The sequence below is a fragment of the Mercenaria mercenaria genome, chromosome 4 (genome assembly GCF_021730395.1).
Source record: "Mercenaria mercenaria strain notata chromosome 4, MADL_Memer_1, whole genome shotgun sequence".
Classification (NCBI taxonomy): domain Eukaryota; kingdom Metazoa; phylum Mollusca; class Bivalvia; order Venerida; family Veneridae; genus Mercenaria; species Mercenaria mercenaria.
Window position 1 is genome coordinate 71,141,741 of NC_069364.1, and position 22,217 is coordinate 71,163,957.

A 22,217-nucleotide genomic window follows, 5' to 3' on the forward strand; every position below is an offset into this window, starting at 1 on the left:
AGACAAACATGGCATATTATGTGCATATTTTGGGCAAATTTGAGATTTTTTCGGAAAGTAGGCAAAATTCTGATTTTTAAGGTGATTCCCCACATCTCAGTTTTTGCATCAGCGTCACCATTTTAGGTAAGAATGACAGAAATCGATTATTTTTCGTGTACTTCTAGCTGTTTCTTGCAAACAAATAATAGAAATAAGATCAGTAAGGCCGTATGATACTATATTTAATGAAAAATTGGTATTATCTATGCCCCTGACACGTTTTTTTGCAGGTGTGGACTGTCTGTCTGAATGGGGCATAATTCCAACAGTAGCCATTCTTTCAAACTGAAAGTTGGCAAAATTGTTGACAATTGACTTACGTACAATAATTGACTGCAACAGAACGATTTTGAAAACTTTGGTATTTCTTATAGGCATGAAGGGGGCAATTAGCCGGATATGCCTCCGTGGTCCACTCGAATGTAGTCCATATCAATATATAGTGCAATTTTCCCGCCTAGTAAAGGCCATTTTCATACCAGATATAAGCTTTATTTGTGCTTGATTGTAAAAAGGAATGTCCGCAGATGATTTTAAGCTACGTTATATGCTTCAGAAGATGATTGGAAGCTGCCTTGTAAAATGAAAGTGAAAGTAGGTATTTCCTGATGTCTACCTACGCAATATTAACGTTTTCATCACGTGTCTCAGTCACGTGACCATGGTTTCACTGCATTATGGTCAACCCCATATTTTTTGTGTATATTTTGATTGCCTAAAGACAGACCTTCAAGACAAGGGTAGTCTCGCAGGAAGTGAAAGGCTAGAAATCTTGATAAAAATATGTTATAAGTTGTTAATTTTATATAGAAAATAGCAGCGGATGCATTTAATACCTTCATACCTTGAAGGCTGTGACTAAATACAGAGTTGGTGCGCCCGTGATATATTACAGACCCCGGTTTATACCGGTTTAACTAAATTTGAACAAAAATACCTTAAATGTATATATTTTGTAACCATGGTGACTCTAACCCAAACCTTTAGTCAGTATATTATGCACATTATACACTAAATGCGTGCGGACATGCAAAAAAAATGAGTATTTTTGCCGTGCGTTCCATTTGATAATAATTCCGCGCAAGCGCAGAACGGCTGCACCAACCCTGCAATGAGAAACATTCATACTTGGTTGAGTATACCAGTAGAGTAAGTAACCCTAGAAACGGCAAATGTATATAGTGAGTTACAAATGGACACAGTTTTTCAGAGGTGCACATTTTGGGCCATGTATATGATCTAGACAGCCCTGCACGTACGTGTTGTCTAGAGGTCCGGTTACCGGACACCTAGCCACTGGAAATAAACTGAACCGTGTGCAAAAACAAGTCACCGGGTTACCTACAGAAACGAAACGGAAAGCACCTTATTAGCTCTTACTTGTTAATTAAGGCTTGACAGTTCTCAATAACCTGAAAATGCCAGTCAAAGCTGTATGTGTTTTGTCAGGAGACAAAGGTGTTACGGGTACAATTGCGCTAACCCAACAGGTACAACAGAATTGTTTAGCTTGATCAGTCATGGTGGGTGGGGTATGTTCAAGGATTACAGGAATAAGGTCAGTAATTCGGTCGAAAATGTGCTTCCATGGTGTATCGAAAGAAGTCCTTAGTAAATTGATCCTAATTTTCCCATTTCTAACGAAAATTCGTGTAGAACGGTGCTTCAATAACACTTTTTTCACTGCTAGAATACATGGTTATTAATAAAACCCGGCCCGGCCCCGGCCCCGGGCCGAAACTACGGAAATAGCCGATTCCGATTGTACGGAAACCACCGGAAACTTACGGACGGAAGGCTAATATAATTACGAATGGTGATACCGCCATCTTAATCAAGGCAAATTTGTGTACATGTATATTTTATTTTATTATTACAAAAGCAGAAGCAAAGTATTTAATATTGATGATACGTATGTTTTATGAAGTATTGCACTTGACATAAGCAAAGACCTAAAATAACAAGATATTTAATCACAATCAAAGAAGTAAATAAAGTTCGGCAGTCGATGTGTCACTTGTGTACCGGACAGACACGATATAGCAGTTTGCAGGATACTTTCAACAGAACTGGACAGGCTAGTTAATTTGGTGCCGTTTTTTAAAACACCTAACGTTTGTAAAACACTGGGTTTGTGTAGAACGGCGAAGGGGTCAAACCCCATCCCACTGGAGAAATTTATAAAATTTGGTTGCCCGACCAAGATAGCTTTTTTAAAAATATTAAGTTTTAAATTTTAAAAAATCTTGCCTTAGGGAAAAATATAATATAAACAATGTTAAAATTAAAAGGTTTTCAAAGTTTGAAATTGAAAAAGTACACATTTTGCGAAAATTAATTAAAAAATGTAAGTTTAAAAAAATTTTTAAATTTTTGGCCCTTTGGGCCTATATGGGTTTTGCCAAAACCAAGATAGATCAAAAATTTGATGAACTTCGAAGCTATGCGTTTTTTTTATATTTTCTTTTTGGGTTTCGGTTTTTGAAGAAATTCAAATCTAAATTATAAAACAAAAAATTTATATAAAAGGGGGAAAAAAAATTTAAATACCCACTTTTACATTTTTTTCATTTTTTAAAAGGGGAGGCAATTAAAAAAAATTTCAAAAAAGAAATCAAGAAAATTTTAGAAGGGGGATAAATCTATGTAATAGGTTTTTTTGTTCCTAAAAATTAAAAGGGAAAACTGGAAAAAAATTTAAAATGTTTTTAAAATAAAAAAATCAAAAAATTTGGGTTTTAAAAAAAACCCGGGTGAAAATGAAGGGGGGGGTAAATGACCCCAAATTTAACAGTAATTTTGTAAAAATGAAAAACGGGGTTTTTTAAAAAATTGAAAGATCGGTCGAAAAAGTTTCGCCCCCCCCCCCCCCCCCCCCCCCCCCCACCCCACACCAAAACACACCCAAAAACATTTTCCGCCAGTTTTTTCAAAACAAAAAAAAACCATAAAAAACGGTAAATTCTAATAGGGAAATTAAATGGGAGGGTAGTGAACAATGAATTTTTCATTTTTTTAAAAATTTTACTAAAAACCCCGTTATTTTTGTTTTTAGATTTTTTAATTTTTTGATTTCTCTTTTTTTTTATATTTGAAAAAATTTACTACCTATTTTTTTTAACCATAAATTAAAAAAAAAGGGTCTGGTGGGGACTACGAACTACTTAAACCTATGCTTATACAACATTCCAAAAAATGTTAACTTTTTTTTTTTTTTTTTTTTAAAATGAACTTTTTAAAGAATGGATTAAAATTTTGGGGTGCAATTCGGGTTTTTAAAATTTTATTATACCCCACACAATTTTCCCAATGCAATTTCCCTTTTTTTTTTAAAATTGAAAAAATTAATCAAATTTAAAAGCGTTTTTTTATCTCGTTTTGCAAAATCCTTTAATTTTCAATTTCTCCCCAAGGGTTTTTATATTTTTAATTTGGTTTTTTGGGTGGGGTCGATATGAGCCGCGCCATGAAAAACCCCAACACCCGCAAAGTTGGCCCGGAAATCCAGTGTTTGCAAATTTTTTCCCTCAAATCGCAATAGCCCAATTTTTGGGTTTTCCCTAAATGGCGTGGCTCATTTGGGGGATTTATCAGCCTGAAAAGAAAAAAAAAAAAAAAGCAATTAAAACCTCGGGCGAATTTTGGGGCTTGATATCGTTTTAAGGGGTCGATAAATCCCATACGACCACACATAAAAGGGGACATTTATTTTATTTTTAAATTTCCGGGCCTACTAAAAGTATAAAAAAAGTTAAAAACCCTGCAGCCTTGGGGTCATCTTTGTAATTTAAATTTGTTTTCGACCCCCGCATTTTTTTAAACGTTAAGTGTGGCCCGTCACGGGCGGAGGTCAAAAATGTTTTTGGGCTCCGCCTTCGGAAAAAAACGATTTTTTAAATCGTTGAACATGTGACTACTCTAAACAAGGGAAAGGGGAATAGTTATAGATTTAATGTTAAGAACAAAAATTTTCCCAAATCACATGCACAACAACGTATTTTTTTTTTTCTGCGCTTTGTGAAAAAAATTTTTTCTTGTCCCTTTGTGAATGGGATACTTTTCGTACTGTTTAAAAAGCGAGCGCTTATTTATATATAGGATTAAATTTTTTTATCTTGTGTTCATACACGTGTAAACCCTGGCCTATTTTCTTTTCTGCTTTTGAATAAATTTGTTTTTCATGCAACATTTTGAAAACTTTTTTTTCTCAAATTTTTAAACAAAAACCCTATCACCATAAAGCGGGAAAATTAACTAACTACCAAAAAATTTAAGAAAATGGTGTCTCATTTTATTTTTCCATATTATCGCCTTTTTTTTTCAAAAGGTTTTTTTTTTTTAACTTGATTTTTTTAAAATTAGCCCCATAAATACAGCGTTTTTTCAACCTCAAGACTTTACCTTTTCAGAAAGTATTTTTTACACAAAGTCGCGACAAATTCAAAGTGTTTTCTATAAAGTCCCCCTTAATTCTGCCCTTCTTTTTTGGGTTTAGTAATACCCTTTTTTTAAAATTTTTAAATAAATCTTTTCTTTAAATTTTTTTGGTATAATAAAATAATTTTAATGTATTCCTGAGAGGGTAAACCCCCGAAATAACTCTATCCGGCCCCCAAAATATTTCTCAATGCGACAATTCAAATTTTTACTGTAGAGAAAGGGGTTTAGAAATTTAAACGTAAAGGGACAATAAAATGTTGACAAAAAAGGGTTAAAACCCTAAAAGGCCACAACAGGAAAAAAATTTTTCCCCGGGTTTTAATTCGGGAATTTTTAAATTGGTCGGGATTTTTGTATGCCAGCCCCAAATTTTTTCCCACACCCCCAGCATGAAAATAAACCCTGGTATTTTTTTTTAAATAATTTTATTTAAATTAAAAAACATTTCAGGAACTTTTTTAGAAAATAAAAGATCCCATACTGAGGGCAAACGATCAGAAAATTTTTTTTAAATAAAAAGGGTACTTTTTTAAATTTTTTTTCATTACGCCGCCAATTGGTTTTAAACATGTATTCAGGTATCCACGCTTTAACAATAAAGGTCAAAAGGGAATTTCGAAAAGGGCTAAAAAATTTAAGAAATAAAAAAAAGGGAAGTTTAGGGCTGTTGTAAACTTTTTTTGGTGTTTAAACTTATTTTTGCCTTAGATAAAAGCATTTTTATGTAAAAATTGTGTCCCAATAGCTGCCGTAAAAAATTGGGTGGGAAAAAAATTTAAGGGACAATCCCCGCAAAAAACGAAAAAGGGGGGACCCTGTTTTTCAGTTTTCGTCATTTTTCAATTCATTTTTTTTTATCATAATTGAAATTTTGTTGAAAAAAAAAAAAACACACTACTTAGCCCATTTCCTTTGAAAAAATATGGGTTTTAAATGGGCCTGTTATACCAAAAAAACAAAATTTATTTTTTGGATATAAGGGGAAAAAACCCCCCCCCCCCAAAAAAAAAAAAAAAAAAAATTTAAATTTCCCCGTAAAAACAAAAGGGTCAAACTCCCTGTATATTTTTGGGGGTTAAAAATAAAATGTGATTTCCCCGACGCGTTTGCGTAAAAAGTACGAACTTTACCTTTTAAATTCCAATTTAATATCGGGGGGAAGATCAACTTTTTACTAAATTTAAAAAATTTTTAATAAAGGGGGACCCAATTTTTGTTTTTGGGAAAAACCCCGGCTCCGGGGGTTTAAAAACTTCTTTACCCGGGTAAATCTGAAAAAAAAAAATATGAAAGGGTTTAAAACTTTTCTGAGTTGCTTTATGGTTTTGGGCCCACAAATGGGCATTTTAAAAAAACATTTTGGGGGGAAAATTTTACACTCAGATCCTTCAAAAAAAAAACTCCCAAACTATCTTTAAAATTTACCTTTATATAAAAAAAGAAATAGTTAAAATTTGCAAAAATTAAAAAGGGTTTTGGGGTTTCTACCAATAAAAAATTCTCACAAAACTAGGGTCCAAATGCGACGGGCTTTAAAAAGCTGCCCAATATAGATACAAGTACAGTTAAATTCCGGTGGGGTCACGTGACCATAAAAAAGAAAGGGAAAATTTTGGAGTAAATCGTCTGAAATACATTTTGTATTGATAAATTTACAACAAAAAAATCTTAATAAAGGGAAAATTTGTGAGTTTTGAAAAAACAAAAATCGATTCAAATTTTTTTTTGTTTTTTCCAAAATTATTTTTTAAATTATGGATTAGGGGGGTTTAAAACGATTTTTCTGTTGTTATTTTCCCAAAAAAATTCCCGAGCACTAGCAAATGACTAAAGGAATTCTGTATCCCAATAATATTCAAAAAAAAACCTAAATAAATTGCAAATTTTTAAAAGATATGTCTAACCTTTAAAGGGTTTTAATCTTGAATTATCAAAATGTTTAAATTCTGAAAGTGTACAGCATTGGTAAAATATCCAAACGAACCTTAACAATTTTTTTATTTGGGCTTTTTTCACCGGAACGTGTGAATCTTTCTATATATTGAGTGCGTTAAAATGGTAATTTTTTTCCCCAAATTTAAAAGTTTTCCCTTTTCGGTCGAGTTTTGGTTCACCAACTAATGTGAAATACCCCTCGAGGGACTGCTTCCGGGAAAAAACAAACCCAGAACTCGCCCCCGAAAGAAGGGACGGGGTTTTTGGAGTAGGGTCAAAATCCGCTGACAGGATTCGAACCCGGGGACCTCCGGTTTAAGGGAACACAGTAAAAAAAATAAAAAAAAAGGAAAAATTTTGAAACACTTTCTACTCTATTTTATTTTTTAATAATTTAAATATAACTTAATTTAAAAGTTTAAATTCAGAGATTATTGCAATTTGAAAAAAAAAAAATAAAAAAAAATGTTAAAACATCATAGCAACCTGCCAAATATAAAATTTGGAAATTTTCGAAAGTGCAAAATTCTCGCATACCAGAGTTCTATTTGTGGTTCCCCGGAGAACTTTTTGACGAACTTGATGGATGAGAATGAAGGCGGGGGACTATGCCAAAAAACTGCAATCAAAACGTAAATTTCAGTTGACTAATTTTCAAGAGATACTCAAAATACTTTTTTAAAAAAACCTATCTCAGTGTTTGTTTCTATAATTTTTACAGGAATATTTTTAAAAATATGGGGTACCGTGTGAAAACTTTTCAATGTTCAACGCTGCATTCTCCGTGGTAATCGGGATCCCGACCTAATTTTTAAATTTTTTACAAACCCAAACTTTTTTTTTTTTTTAAAGGTCTTTGAGATTTTTTAAAAAATTTTTAATAAAAAGTTTTAAAAAAAAATGCTCATTCTTTTTCTTTAGAAATTGTCAGTGATATTAAAAAAATAAATAAATTTTTGTAAAGTCTCCCTTGAACAAAAAAATTTTAAAAAAAACCCTGCCTATTTCCTACCTAAATTTTTTGGGATGTTTAAATGGACCAAAGAATTTTTAGGCTTTTGGGGAAAGCAAGGGGGAAAAAAAAACTCTTTGAGGCCCGAGAGGAATTCCTTCTTTAAAATATAACACCCCTTTTTTTTCAAAACGTGATTATAAAATAGTATATAACGTTACAAACTTTTTGGGAAACCCAATTTGAAGGGTCGTCAAGACAACGCTGTGTAAAAACCATTTCCCGTGTAAAGTTACAAAATTTTTTAAGCGTTTTTGGGAAGAACCCCGCAGGGCTTTTAAAACCCCTTTTTTCAAAGAAGTTCCTCGCGGGCTTCTTTAAAATTTTAGTTTTTTTTTTTTTTTTTTACTAAAATCTAAATTTTTTTTTTGCCCCAAATTTGTACGAAAAAGTATCATTCGAATTTTTTTATTAGGGCCCTTTTTTCCCAAGTTTTTGGGAGTTTTTTCCCTACAATCGGAATCGGTAATTTCCCTGGTTTGGGCCGGGGCCGGGGCCCGGGTTTTTTTAATAACCAAATACATTCTGCAGTATGAGGGCGTTTTTCATGTTTTCACACCCCCCATGGCAAGTTTTGCAGATCGGAAAATGAAAGTAGGGGGTTTTTGTGTGGGCAAAAGCAAATTTTAAAATTTTTTTGCACCATTTTTTTGGATAGCAGACCACGACTGATGGGTTTTTACTAGGGGGAATATCAACCTCAGTTCTATAAATAAAAAAGTCGGACTTTTAATTTTTTAAATTTTTGACATTTCATATAGTCCGACGTTTTAAAACGAAAAATTTAATTTTCCCCGGGAAAAGCTTTTCCCCAAAAATTCTTGCGGAAGGTTTTACAAGTTTTACGGTAGAATGACTTGAAAACGATGGCTAAAAATTCCCCAAAACGGCGAAAAACCCAATTTTACACATCCATTGAACATTCTGGGCTTATGAAGATATTGAAAAATCAGTCCGCACTTTGAAAAAGAAAAATTTTCATCCCTTCCCTTTCCCCAAAACTCCAACTGTCAAATCTTCTTTTTTATAAAGATTTAAATTTTTGACGAAAAAATATTCTCACGGTGGATTTTTAAAAAAAAAAGCGGCCCCTTACTAAAGTAAATTTTCTATGTAGATGCCCTATGTTTAAAAATTTATGGGTGGCTTTTGTTTATCAAAAAGGGGGGGGGGGGGGACCCCCGTCCCCTCCGTGCGTCCGTGCCCTGCGTCCGAAACTTTTTTTCTTGTGACCCCCTCCCCAAGGCCATTTTTTTATGGGATCTTTATGAAAATTGGGCAGAATGTTCACCTTGATGATATCTAGGTCAAGTTCGAAAATGGGGCACGTGCCATCAAAACTAGGTCAAATAGGCAAAAATTGAAAAACCTTTTTGGGCCTCCCCTAGAGGGGCCCAAAAATTTCCAAGAAACTTCTGAAAAATTTGGGCAGAATGTTTTAAACCCTTTATGAAACTAGGTCAAGTTCCCCAAACTGGGTCCCGTGGGGGGCAAAAACTAAGTCAGTAGGTCTAAAAAAGAAAAAAACCTTTTTTTACCCCCTAGAGCCATAAATTTTTTAGAGATCTTCTGAATATTGGTCAGAATGTTTTACCTTAAAGATATCTGGTCAATTCCCAAACTGGGTACGTGGGGTCAAAAAAATAGGTCAGTGGTTTTAAAAATAGAAAAAAACCCTTTTGACCTCTCTAAGGGCCCTATTTTTTTATGAGATCTTTTTAATTTTTTTGGGCAGGGAAAAAAACACCTTGATGATTTCTAAAGGGCAAGGTTTGAAAAATGGGCACGTGGGGTCAAAAATAGGGGCATTAGGTCTAAAAATTTGAAAAAATTGTGACCTCCTAGAGGGGGAAATTTTTCAATGGGTTTTTCATGAAAATTGGGCAGAATTTTTCAGCTTGATGATATCTGGTCAAGTTCGAAACTGGGTCCCTGGGGGTTAAAAAAAAGGTCAGTAGAAACTAAAAATAGAAAAATTTGTGACCCCTTCCCTAAAAGGGAAAAATTTTCCCCCTGAGAACCCCCCTGAATATTGGGAAAAAGAATGTTCCCCTGAAGTATCTAAGGTTTCAAGTTGGGTACCCCCGGGTTTCATGTGGGATCAAAAAATGGGTCAGTGGATTTTAAAATTTTAAAACCTTGTGGAACCTCACCCCCAAAGGGCCCTATTTCCAAAGGGATCTTTTTGAAAATTTGGTGAGGGCCCGTTCAAAACCCCTTTTAGAATATTTTTGGTCAGGTTCCCCTTAAAAAAGGGTCAGGGGCCGTTTCCAAAAAACCCAGGCAAGTAGGTCGAAAAATTTGAAAAAAATTGTTGGCCCCCCTCTAGAGGCCATTTTTTTCCGAGATCTTCATGAAAATTAGTGGGAATGTTCCCCCTTGATGATATCTAGGTTAAGTTAAAAAGTGGGGCACGTTTCCTTTTAAAACTAGGTCATTAAAGGCAAATAATAGAAAAACCTTTTGACCCTCTTAGGCCAATTTTTCCCAAAAGGGTCCCTTTAAGAAAATTGGTCAGAAATTTTTTTTCTTTCATACCAGACGGGGTTTCCCTTTCTTTACCGGGGCTGGGAAAAATCCATTTACACCCCGGGGTGTAAGGGTACTCTCGGTTTAAATGGAACCCCTTTAAAATTTCCCAACTCCCTAATTAGAAATTTATGTAGGGGGGTATATATTTTATTTTTAAAAAAAGGAAAAAAAATTCCAAAACCTTTACAGTTCCTATTTGGGGGTTTCCGAAGTAAAATTTCTCGATTCAAATTTTCGTTATTTTTCAAAAAATTTATAACGTTTTTTCTGGAAATGATAAAAACCGGAATAAAATTGTTTTTTATTTTTAAAAAGTTTATGGGGTTTTTTCCCGTTTACGGACGTTGGTTTTTCCCCCGCTTTGTTTAAATATACTGCCATTTTGGGAAAAAGGTTTTAAAAAGGGGGGCCCTTCATTTATTTTATTTTTATTATTTTTTTGAAAAACGGGGATGCAAGAAAAAAAATTCTGTCACGGTTATTTGGTGGGAGTGGGAAAATTTTCCCCGGGTCCCCGGGAAAGTTTAGGTGGTAACCCCGGGAAAAGGGCCCCGTTAGCCTAAAAAAGTTTACCCCCCCCCCCCGGGAAAAAGGCAAGATATTCCCATCTGCACCCACTCCAGTGAAAGGAAACTTATAACTTGGGTGATATCTATGTCCCCCATGTGCTGAAAAACTAGGTCCCCTTTGGGGCCCAAAAAATTTGAAATAACGAAGTCATACTCAGTTCAACACTGGGGATGTGGGGAAAAGGTGAGCGATTCAGGGGCCATCAGGGGCCTCTTGTTTAAAGTTTCGTGGCTTAAAAAATTTTTGTTTTTGTTTGCTTTTATTTCTGGTTTTTGAAAAGGAATTTTCCCTCGGGTAGTAAATATCCTCGACGCGTTATTTTACGTTTCGTGACATTTTTCACAATGAAATCGAGAATTTTTTTCCACAACGCTACCCCCGATCCCCCCCTCTGTGAAAATTTTTAGAAAAAAAGGGTAAAAAAATTTCCAAGAAAACTCGAATTGTTCATTCCATAAAATTTTTTTTGTTTTTCATTCCGCTCATGGGGGGTTTTCACGTGGGAACGAATGCGCAGGGGGAAGAATACCCCTGTAATCCCCCAAATTTAAATTGGAAAAATTCCCCTTTTTGGGAGTTTGAAACCGGGGGGGATTTACCAAAAATACTTAATAAAGAAAAAATGAGTCCCTTTTTGGGGTTTGGTAGAAATCGGCTTCACAAGCAGAATCCGAGTTCGAGTTCGGTTTTTCTTTTTTTAAACCCCCTATTTTCAACAAGCATAATTTAAAAACATGAACCTTCAAAATTTTTTAAAGTTAAATTTAATTTTAAAATTTAACCCCGAAAGGGTTAAAAAAAAAAAAAAACACGGATGGTGCTTTTCTAGTCGTATTCACTGTAAAATTGTACATAAATATTAAAACAAAAATTGATGACGGAAACTGCTTCTGTAGTCAACCGATTCAGCTCTATTTATTCACCCCTTTTGGAGCCCCTCTGTGTGTTATCACGTGCGCTAGACACTATTGATATTCATGTTTTCGTAAAGCAGAAGAGCTAAGGTGTTCTCTTTGGGAGCATTTTACGGAACTGAAACGTTCAAGAAAAAAGATATTTTAAAAACCTTCATTTTATGACGGAAACTGCTTCGAAACCAGTAATTCATTCTATATATTTATTTGGTGTTGTATTGTTCGTGATATTTCAATAAATTACGCTAGAAGTTTCTGTGAAATGCGTCGGGGAAGTGATTGGTGGTTCAGTTTTAATTACGGTAAACCAATGTTTCACGTGTTTGAGAGTTTTCCTACATTACACTTCAATAAAATAAAGTCGTAATCTGTGCTATGCAAATGGCTGACATTCGATTAAACTTGACACAGGGACATGTCGAACGTCCAAATATTAAAAGGCGCCCTGTGCAAGTTTGATGTTATTGAACTATTCAACCCCCTATTTTCTTTTCTTTTTTTCATTGAGTTATGATAGAACTTTCATGAAAAACAGGTGTAGGAAAAAGTGATGTTCTATAAAGATACGTAAAGAAGACCTGAAGTTGTCATTTTTTTATATGAAACAAAGAAGGATTTGAATTACTGACCTGTCTATCTTCCATATAGTCAAACCCCTGCTGGGGACCTAGACTTTGCACGTCAACTAGCAAGAATGTTAAACGTGTAAAAAGTAGTGGTAGAAAGCAAGAATGAGAAGGGTTAAAAACAGGGCAGGTGTATTTAAGGTGAGATGTGCTCAATCTGGCTTACAGTCTGACTGAACACTGGCCCAGATGAGTTGACAACATCTGAAGGCAAGGCATTCATCTACATCTACATCTTTCACCCAACCGTCTATCACTGGGCGGCACTGTCAGAGAAACAGTTGTTAAAGAAATGATATGTTACAATGTTAAAAGAATAAAAGCTAAAAAAGACAGTATGCTAAAGTTAAAATGGGACAGAGGCATACTGACCATCGCCAGCCTCTCTCTAAAGATATTGAGGCTGGGGCTAGATATAACATAAGTTGGTAGGGAGTTCCAGAGTCGGATGGTCCTTGGGAAGTAGGAGTTAGAAAAGTACTGAGTGTGAGACATGGGGATTAAGTAATTTAGGTTTCTAGTTGGAATAAGATGAGATTGGTCGACTGCAACTGTCTGGGTCCTTATTTTATAAAACATTACTAATGAATTGTGTAACCTTCTATATTGGAGTGTATTCCACCTGACAGCCTCTAGAAATTTAAACTTTATCATTCCATGTTCAAGAACACAATATCATATGAACTCCTTTTTCCCCCGCACAATCAGATACTGGAACGCCTTGCCTTATAACATCAAGGACAGTGTGAACCATCAGTGCTTCACATCTGACCTAGACTGGCATATGTACTAATGTCATCATCCTGCTTTTATTTTTAGCTCACCTGTCACAAAGTGACAAGGTGAGCTTTTGTGATCGTGCGGTGTCCGTCGTCCGTCCGTCCGTCCGTGCGTGCGTCCGTCTGTCCATAAACTTTTGCTTGTGACCACTCTAGAGGTCACATTTTTCATGGGATCTTTATGAAAGTTGGTCAGAATGTTCATCTTGATGATATCTAGGTCAAGTTCGAAACTGGGTCATGTGCCTGCAGCCATCAAAAACTAGGTCAGTAGGTCTAAAAATAGAAAAACCTTGTGACCTCTCTAGAGGCCATATATTTCACAAGATCTTCATGAAAGTTGGTCAGAATGTTCACCTTGATGATATCTAGGTCAGATTCGAAACTGGGTCACGTGCGGTCAAAAACTAGGTCAGTAGGTCTAAAAATAGAAAAATCTTGTGACCTCTCTAGAGGCCATATATTTCACAAGATCTTCATGAAAATTGGTCAGAATGTTCACCTTGATGAATAGGTCAAGTTCGAAACTGGGTCTCGTGCCTTCAAAAACTAGGTCAGTAGGTCAAATAATAGAAAAACCTTGTGACCTCTCTAAAGGCCGTATTTTTCATGGGATCTGTATGAAAGTTGGTCTGAATGTTCATCTTGATGATATCTAGGTCAGATTCGAAACTGGGTCACGTGCGATCAAAAACTAGGTCAGTAGGTCTAAAAATAGAAAAACCTTGTGACCTCTCTAGAGGCCATATATTTCATGAGACCTTCATGAAAATTGGTCAGAATGTTCATCTTGATGATATCTAGGTCAAGTTTGAAAGTGGGTCACGTGCCATCAAAAACTAGGTCAGTAGGTCAAATAATAGAAAAACCTTGTGACCTCTCTAGAGGCCATATTTTTCATGGGATCTGTATGAAAATTGGTCTGAATGTTAATCTTGATGATATTTAGGTCAAGTTCGAAAGTGGGTCACGTGCCATCAAAAAGTAGGTCAGTAGGTCAAATAATGAAAAAATGTTGTGACCTCTCTAGAGGCCATATTTTTCATGGGATCTGTATGAAAGTTGGTCTGAATGTTTATCTTGATGATATCTAGGTCAAGTTTGAAACTGGGTCAACTGCGATCAAAAACTAGGTCAGTAGGTCTAGAAATAGAAAAACCTTGTGACCTCTCTAGAGGCCATACCCTTGAATGGATCTTCATGAAAATTGGTCAGAATGTTCACCTTGATGATATCTAGGTCAGGTTTGAAACTGGGTCACGTGCCTTAAAAAACTAGGTCAATAGGTCAAATAATAGAAAAACCTTGTGACCTCTCTAGAGACCATATTTTTCAATGGATCTTCATGAAAATTGGTCAGAATTTTTATCTTGATACTATCTAGGTCAAGTTCAAAACTGGGTCACATGAGCTCAAAAACTAGGTCACTATGTCATATAATAGAAAAAACAGAGTCATACTCAAAACTGGGTCATGTGGGAAGAGGTGAGCGATTCAGGACCATCATGGTCCTCTTGTTTAACAAAGCTGTACATACTACTGCTCTTACTCCCTTAACACATGTATATCATGTATCATGTAACATAGCAACATGTTTTTAACAACTGCCCCAGCCTCCCAGTTATGATCAGAAATTGATTGTTGGGAGTATCCCCTGTAGATGTAGATTCCATTCTAAAGTTTTCAGCTTTTGTGTAACACTACTGGTGTAACTGTAGTCGTACATGAAGTACCTAGCAGCTGACCTTTGGACATTTTCGACTTTGCTAGTGAGGGTTTTTTGCCAAGGATGCCAGACGCTTGAACAGTACTCAAGTTGAGGGCGTACATAGGTGTTATAGGCAGCAATTTTGATCTTTTTATTGTCAGTTTTGACATTTCTTTGTATGAAGCGTAGAGTGGAAGTTGCTTTGGAAGTGATATTGTCAATGTGTTTGGACCAGTTTAGATCTTTGGAAATGATTATGCCTAGGTATTTAGCTGCCTCACAAGTTTTTAACTCTGTGAAGTTTGTAGGGGTAGACCACAGGATTTTTATGCCCCCGAAGGGAGGCATATAGTTTTTGAACCGTCTGTCTGTCGGTCTGTCCGCATTTTTCGTGTCCGGTCCATATCTCTGTCATCGATGGATGGATGTTCAAATAACTTGGCATGAATGTGTACCACAGTAAGACGACGTGTCGCGCGCAAGACCCAGGTCCGTAGCTCAAAGGTCAAGGTCACACTTAGACATTAAAGGTTATTGCATTGATGGGCGTGTCTGGTCCATATCTTTGTCATCGATGGATGGATTTTCAAATAACTTGGCATGAATGTGTACCACAGTAAGACGATGTGTCGCGCGCAAGACCCAGGTCCATAGCTCAAAGGTCAAGGTCACACTTAGACATTGAGGGATAGTGCATTGATGGGCGTGTCCGGTCCATATCTTTGTCATCGATGGATGGATTTTCAAATAACTTGGCATGAATGTGTACCACAGTAAGACGACGTGTCGCGCGTAAGACCCAGGTCCGTATCTCAAAGGTCAAGGTCACACTTAGACATTAAGGGATAATGCATTGATGGGCGTGTCCGGTCCATATCTTTGTCATCGATGGATGGATTTTCAAATAACTTGGCATGAATGTGTACCACAGTAAGACGACGTGTCATGCGCAAGACCCAGGTCCGTAGCTCAAAGGTCAAGGTCACACTTAGATGTTAAAGGTCTTTTTTCATGATAGTGCATTGATGGGCGTGTCCGGTCCATATCTTTGTCATTCATGCATGGATTTTAAAATAACTACGCATAAATGTGTGACACAGTAAGACGATGTGTCGCTCGCAAGACCCAGCTCCGTAGGTCAAAGGTCCTAAACTCGAACATCGGCCATAACTATTCATTTAAAGTGCCATCGGGGGCATGTGTCATCCTATGGAGACAGCTCTTGTTCTTTCTAAAGATTCTAAGGACTTCACACTTGTCCGGGTTGAACTCCATGGACCATGTCTTCTCCCAGGTTTCTAAGCTAATGAGGTCTTGTTGCAGAGATATATACTATCTGAAATGGAGTTGATGGTAAGGTATATTATGGTGTCATCTGCAAAGATTCTTGCGTTACATTTGACCGAGTCTGGTAAGTCATTGATATATACCAGGAAGAGACACGGCCCAAGAACAGACCCCTGGGGAACTCCAGACAGTACAGGAAGTTCACTGGAAAAATGACCATCAAAAGCGACTTTCTGGGATCAGTTGGACAGGAAAGATTTGATCCATTTGGTTATTTGTGGGTTGACACCAAGGCTTTGTAGTTTATAAATTAGTCCAGTGATCGACCTTGTCAAACGCCTTGGAAAAGTCCATGACAATAACATCTGTTTGTTGACCCTGTTCAGTGTTATTGTAAAGTTCCTGAGTGAAATTAATGAGCTGGGTCTCACAACTGTGACCTGATCGAAAGCCGTGCTGGAACTGGCTAAGTAGCTTATGCTTGTCAAAACAGGTCATAAAATTTGAAACAACAATGTGTTCAAGGAGTTTAGAAGCAATGCAAGTTAGGGAAATTGGACGATAGTTACTAGGTTTAGACTTGAGACCTTTTTTAAATACGGGGGCTAAGGTGGCTTTTTTCCAATCACTGGGTACTAGGCCAGATTCGAGAGATAACCTGTATATATAGGCAAGTACAGGAGCAATTTCATGGTGGAGTTCTTTTAGGATGCGTGGGAATAATTGATCAGGTCCTGAGGCTTTATGTGGGGATAGGCCATGGAGCAGTTTTTCCACACCTTCAGTGGTGACCTGAATCTTATTCATCTTGGAGACTGGGGATGAGAGGACGTTGGAACATATATGCTTCAGACTAAGGGGCTGGGGAGGGGAAAAGACAGATTCACATTGTTTGTTTAAGATAGTAGCCTTTTGGGTGGGGTCTGTGTAGGTAAGACCATCTGATTTGAGGGGGGCGATGCCGACATTTTCTGTTTTGTTGTGCTTGATAAAGCTGTAAAACTTTTTGTTCTTACCAGGTTGTGAATCATGGTCAAATATGATACTTTCCATATATGACCAGTATTGGGCTCTTATTTGCTTCTGGATAGAAGACTTAGGGGATTTGAATCTTTGTTGGCGGGCTAGGTTGATATGATATACCAGGGCTTTTTCTAGGGTTTTTTCTAGGGTTTTTGGGAAAAAGGCCTCTGGTCATTTTGGGAATTTTTAACGCGGTGAATTGTCAAAATTGGGAAAATATATCGACAAATAAAGTGAGTTTTTAATTAATATTATATCTTAGTTTTAATCTTCAGTTTCAGATTTGATGGGTAGACGCAGTATCCACTTGTGAAATTCTGAGAATTTATTTTTTTCAGGATTGTTTTCCAAAATTGCCAAAAATACTGTAACTCTTCACTTGTTATGTTTAAAGTTTTGTTTATAATTTTGAAATTTTCCAAATAGTAGAGTGGCAAAGTGGGTATAATGTTCGAGAGAAAAAACTTGGACGCGAAAACATGATCATGTGACAATTGATTTTAATGGTATAAGAACTACCTGTCAGCATAGTTTTGGGTACTTTATTAAATTAATATTGATGTTTGTATGCATTTTGAGAGGTTTTTGTATACAAATCATACATTTCTTCAGCAAAATCTTGTATTTAATTTTTGCCGAGGATGCAGAAGGTCATGTTACAAAAAATAGAAACGAGTTGTTTTTTCCAACATTTTGTTTGATTTCCTTGGCAAACAAAACTTGCTGTGCAAGAATTATCTTTGATTAAGAGAAAGTAACTGATTACAGGTGGGAATTTTTATGTTGGATTGGGAATTTTTTGCTCCAGATTGGGAAAAATGGAGCATACTTGGCATTGGGAATGGGGCTGCCCTGTGAGACAGGTTGAAAAAGCCCAGTATACTGTACGAGGGAAGAATGAAAATTTATGATAGTTGGATGAGGGTGATACTTGAATGAATGCCTGGGAATGAGTGGTTCTGGTTCTGGAATTAAGATCTAGTGTTGGGTGTTAGGTAGTCCGGTAATGGGATGGTGACCTGGTTATGCAAGATGTTATAAAACATAACCAGGCGCTGGTCAGTGCGACGGAGTGCAAGGCGTCGCTAATTTAGGGAAGTCAGCATGTTGTCTACACTGGATGTACGGCCGTAATCACACTTGGCCCAGCGTGCAGCCCTGCGATGCACAGACTCAAGCTGATCAATCAGAGTATCAGAGTGGGGGGACTACACAGTGGAGCTGTACTCCAGTTTGGGCCGTACAAGTGTTTTGTATGCTTGTGATTTTAACCCTTCTGAGTGTACTTTGATGTTACGTCTAAGGAAACCCAACGTTTGATTTGCTTTTTAGCTTGACTATTCATAGAATAGTAGAGCTATTGGACTCGCCCATGCATCGGCGTTCGCGTCCCGATTTGGTTAAGTTTTTGTATGTAAGCTGGTATCTCAGCAACCACTTGTGGGAATGGATTGAAACTTCACACACTTATTCACTGTGATAAACTGACTTACATTGCACAGGTTCCATAACTCTGTTTTGCTTTTTAGCTCACCTGTCACAAAGTGACAAGGTGAGCTTTTGTGATCGCGCGGTGTCCGTCGTCTGTCGTGCGTCCGTGCGTCCGTAAACTTTTGCTTGTGACCACTCTAAAAGGTCACATTTTTCATGGATCTTTATGAAAGTTGGTCAGAATGTTCATCTTGATGATATCTAGGTCAAGTTTGAAACTGGGTCACGTGCCATCAAAAACTAGGTCAGTAGGTCTAAAAATAGAAAAACCTTGTGACCTCTCTAGAGGCCATATATTTCACAAGATCTTCATGAAATTGGTCAGAATGTTCACCTTGATGATATCTAGGTCAAGTTCGAAACTGGGTCACTGGGGTCAAAACTAGGTCAGTAGGTCTAAAAATAGAAAAACCTTGTGACCTCTCTAGAGGCCATATTTTTCATGAGATCTTCATGAATATTGGTCAGAATGTTTATCTTGATGACATCTAGATAAAGTTCGAAACTGGGTCATGTAGGGTCAAAAACTAGGTCATTAGGTCTAAAAATAGATAACCTTGTGACCTCTCTAGAGGCCATATTTCTCAATGCATCTTCATGAAAATTGGTCAGAATGTTCATCTTGATGATATCTAGGTCAAGTTCGAAACTGGGTCATGTGGGGTTAAAAACTAGGTCAGTAGATCTAAAAATAGAAAAACCTTGTGACCTCTCTAGAGGCCATATTTTTCATGAGATCTTCATGAATATTGGTCAGAATGTTGACCTTGATGATATCTAAGTCAAGTTTGAAACTGGGTCATGTGGGGTCAAAAACTAGGTCAGTAGATCTAAAAATAGAAAAACCTTGTGACCTCTCTAGTGGCCATATTTCTCAATGGATCTTCATAAAAATTGGTCAGAATGTTCACCTTGATGATATCTAGGTCAGGTTCGAAACTGGGTCATATGCGGTCAAAACTAGGTCAGTAGGTCTAAAAATAGAAACCTTGTGACCTCTCTAGAGGCGTTATTTTTCAATGGATCTTCATGAAAATTGGTCAGAATGTTTACCTTGAAGATATTAGGTCAAGTTCGAAACTGGGTCACGTGGGTTAAAACTAGGCCCAGTAATCTAAAAATAGAAAAACCTTGTGACCTCTCTAGAGGCCATATTTTTCATGAGATCTTCATGAATATTGGTCAGAATGTTCATCTTGATGATATCTAAGTCAGTTTCGAAACTGGGTCACATGGGGTCAAAAACTAGGTCAGTAGGTCTAAAAATAGAAAAAACCTTGTGACCTCTCTAGAGGCCATATTTCTCAATGGATCTTCATGAAAATTGGTGAGAATGTTCAGCTTGATGATATCTAGGTCAGGTTCGTAACTGGTTCATGTGCGGTCAAAAACTAGGTCAGTAGGTCGAAAAATAGAAAAACCTTGTGACCTCTCTAGAGGCCATATTTCTCAATGCATCTTCATGAAAATTGGTGAGAATGTTCATCTTGATGATATCTAGGTCAAGTTTAAAAGTGGGTCACGTGCCTTCAAAAACTAGGTCATTAGGTCAAATAATAGAAAAACCTTGTGACCTCTCTAGAGGCCATATTTTTCAATGGATCTTCATGAAAATTGGTCAGAATTTTTTATCTTGATGATATCTAGGTCACATGTGCTGAAAAACTAGGTCACTATGTCAAATAATAGAAATAACGATGTCATACTCAGTTGAACACTGGGTCATGTGGAGATAGGTGAGCGATTCAGGACCATCATGGTCCTCTTGTTTACAAAATTATGCCCCTTTTTAGCTCGACTATTCATAGAATAGTAGAGCTATTGGACTCGCCCATGCGTCGGCGTCCGCGTCGGCGTCCACGTCCCGATTTGGTTAAGTTTTTGTTTGTAAGCTGGTATCTCAGCAACCACTTGTGGGAATGGATTGAAACTTCACACACTTATTCACTGTGATAAACTGACTTACATTGCACAGGTTCCATAACTCTATTTTGCTTTTTTACAAAATTATGCCCCTTTTTTGACTTAGAAATTTTTGGTTAATGTTTTGTATGTAAGCTGGTATCTCAGCAACCACTTGTGGGAATGGATTGAAACTTCACACACTTATTCACTGTGATAAACTGACTTACATTGCACAGGTTCCATAACTCTATTTTGCTTTTTTACAAAATTATGCCCCTTTTTCGACTTAGAATTTTTTTGGTTAAGGTTTTGTATGTAAGCTGGTATCTCAGTACTCACTAATTGGAATGGATTGAAACTTCACACACTTGTTCACTGTCATGATCTGACATGCACAAAGCAGGTCCCATAACTTTATTTTGCTTTTTTACAAAATTATGCCCCTTTTTCAGCATAAGACATTTTTGGTTAAGTTTTGTATGTAAGCTGGTATCTCAGTATCCACTAATGGGAAAGGATTGAAACTTCACACACTAGTATCACTGTCATGATATGACATGCAGTGCAAAGGGTCAATAACTCAACTTTGCATTTTACAAATTATGCCTTTTTGAATTTAGGAGTTTTTGGGTTAAATTCTTATATGTAAGCTGGTATCTCAGTACCCACTAATGGGAATGGATTGAAACTTCATACACTTGTCCACTGTCATGAGCTGATAAGCACTATGCAGGTTCCATAACCCTATTTTACTTTTTTACTTAATTATGCCCCTTTTTCGACTTTCTTATTCATTCAAGCGACAAGGCTGTTAAATAGTCGAGTGTTGCTGTCCTCCGATAGCTCTTGTTTGGTGATGTTGTCAGTGTGGTCATTCCATGTAAGGTTGTGTGATATAGTTATGCCAAGGTATTTTGCAGATGGTACAGTTTGTAAGATGGTTTTGTGTAAATGGAACTGTGTTGGTATAGGTGTTGTACGCTTAGTTATCTGTAATACTTGGCATTTAGACAGATTGAATTTCATGTCCCATTTTGTTTCCCAGAGTTCCAGTTGCTGTAAGTCTTGTTGTAGTAGGCTTGAATGGGAAGAGACAGTTAAAGAAAGGTAGATAGCCATGTCATCGGCAAAGAGTAAAATTTTAGAGTGTTTAACAAAGTCAGGTAGATCGTTGATATAGATAAGAAATAAGAGAGGCCCGATGACCGAACCCTGGGGAACACCTGATGAGACTGGTATGGTGCCTGATGTGGACCTGTTAACTACCACTGACTGTGACCTGTTGTCAAGGAAAGCTTTAATCCATTTAAGAATTTGACCCCTTACACCATAGAAATGCAGCTTGTAGAGTAATTTTTCATGGTTGACCATATCGAACACCTTTGAAAAGTCAAGGAGTATGAGCTCAGCTTGACTTTTCAGGTTCAAGAATCGAAGGATGTCTTCTACTAACATTAGTAACTGAGTTTGACAAGACCTCTTTTCTCAGAAACCATGCTGCAATTCATAGAACATATTGTTCTCTGTGAACTGTTTTGTTATGCTAGAGGATACAATGTGTTCCAGGGTTTTACACAAGATACAGGTAAGAGATATTGGGCGATAGACCTTCAACCTATAAGAGCTGAAATTAGACTTTTCTCGGAACACATTACAATTAGTCTTAATAGTCATAAATCTGTTGTAAATGTTATAAAATGGTGTTTCCAGTGCAAAATAATCATGAAATTTGAAAAATTTTGAATTTTGACCATATTTTGCATAGATACGTCTATTTCTGCAGCGATTTTTGGGATAAAAAGGCCAACTTTTTGTCCCCAGAATGTCAGAAAATGCACAAAATGCATCCATCTGGGCCTTTTTCATGACAGAATAAATGATATTTCAGAATCCAATTAAAGAATAATGCAAACAAGTGAAACTTTTACCAAATTTACAGTGAAGCAACCATAT

The 22,217-nt window shown here is 36.7% G+C and overlaps 1 protein-coding gene across 1 annotated transcript in view; it reads left to right on the top strand.

Annotated features, from left to right (window-relative positions):
* The first annotated feature begins 1,344 nt into the window (after positions 1-1,344).
* LOC123552103 (superoxide dismutase [Cu-Zn]-like) overlaps positions 1,345-22,217 on the top strand; it is a 51,302-nt gene continuing 30,429 nt past the window's right edge. Inside the window, exon 1 of the mRNA XM_045341488.2 lies at positions 1,345-1,532. Within this exon, the coding sequence (XP_045197423.1) occupies positions 1,461-1,532 (72 nt within the window). The 5' untranslated portion in view covers positions 1,345-1,460. The remainder of the gene's footprint in view (positions 1,533-22,217) is intronic.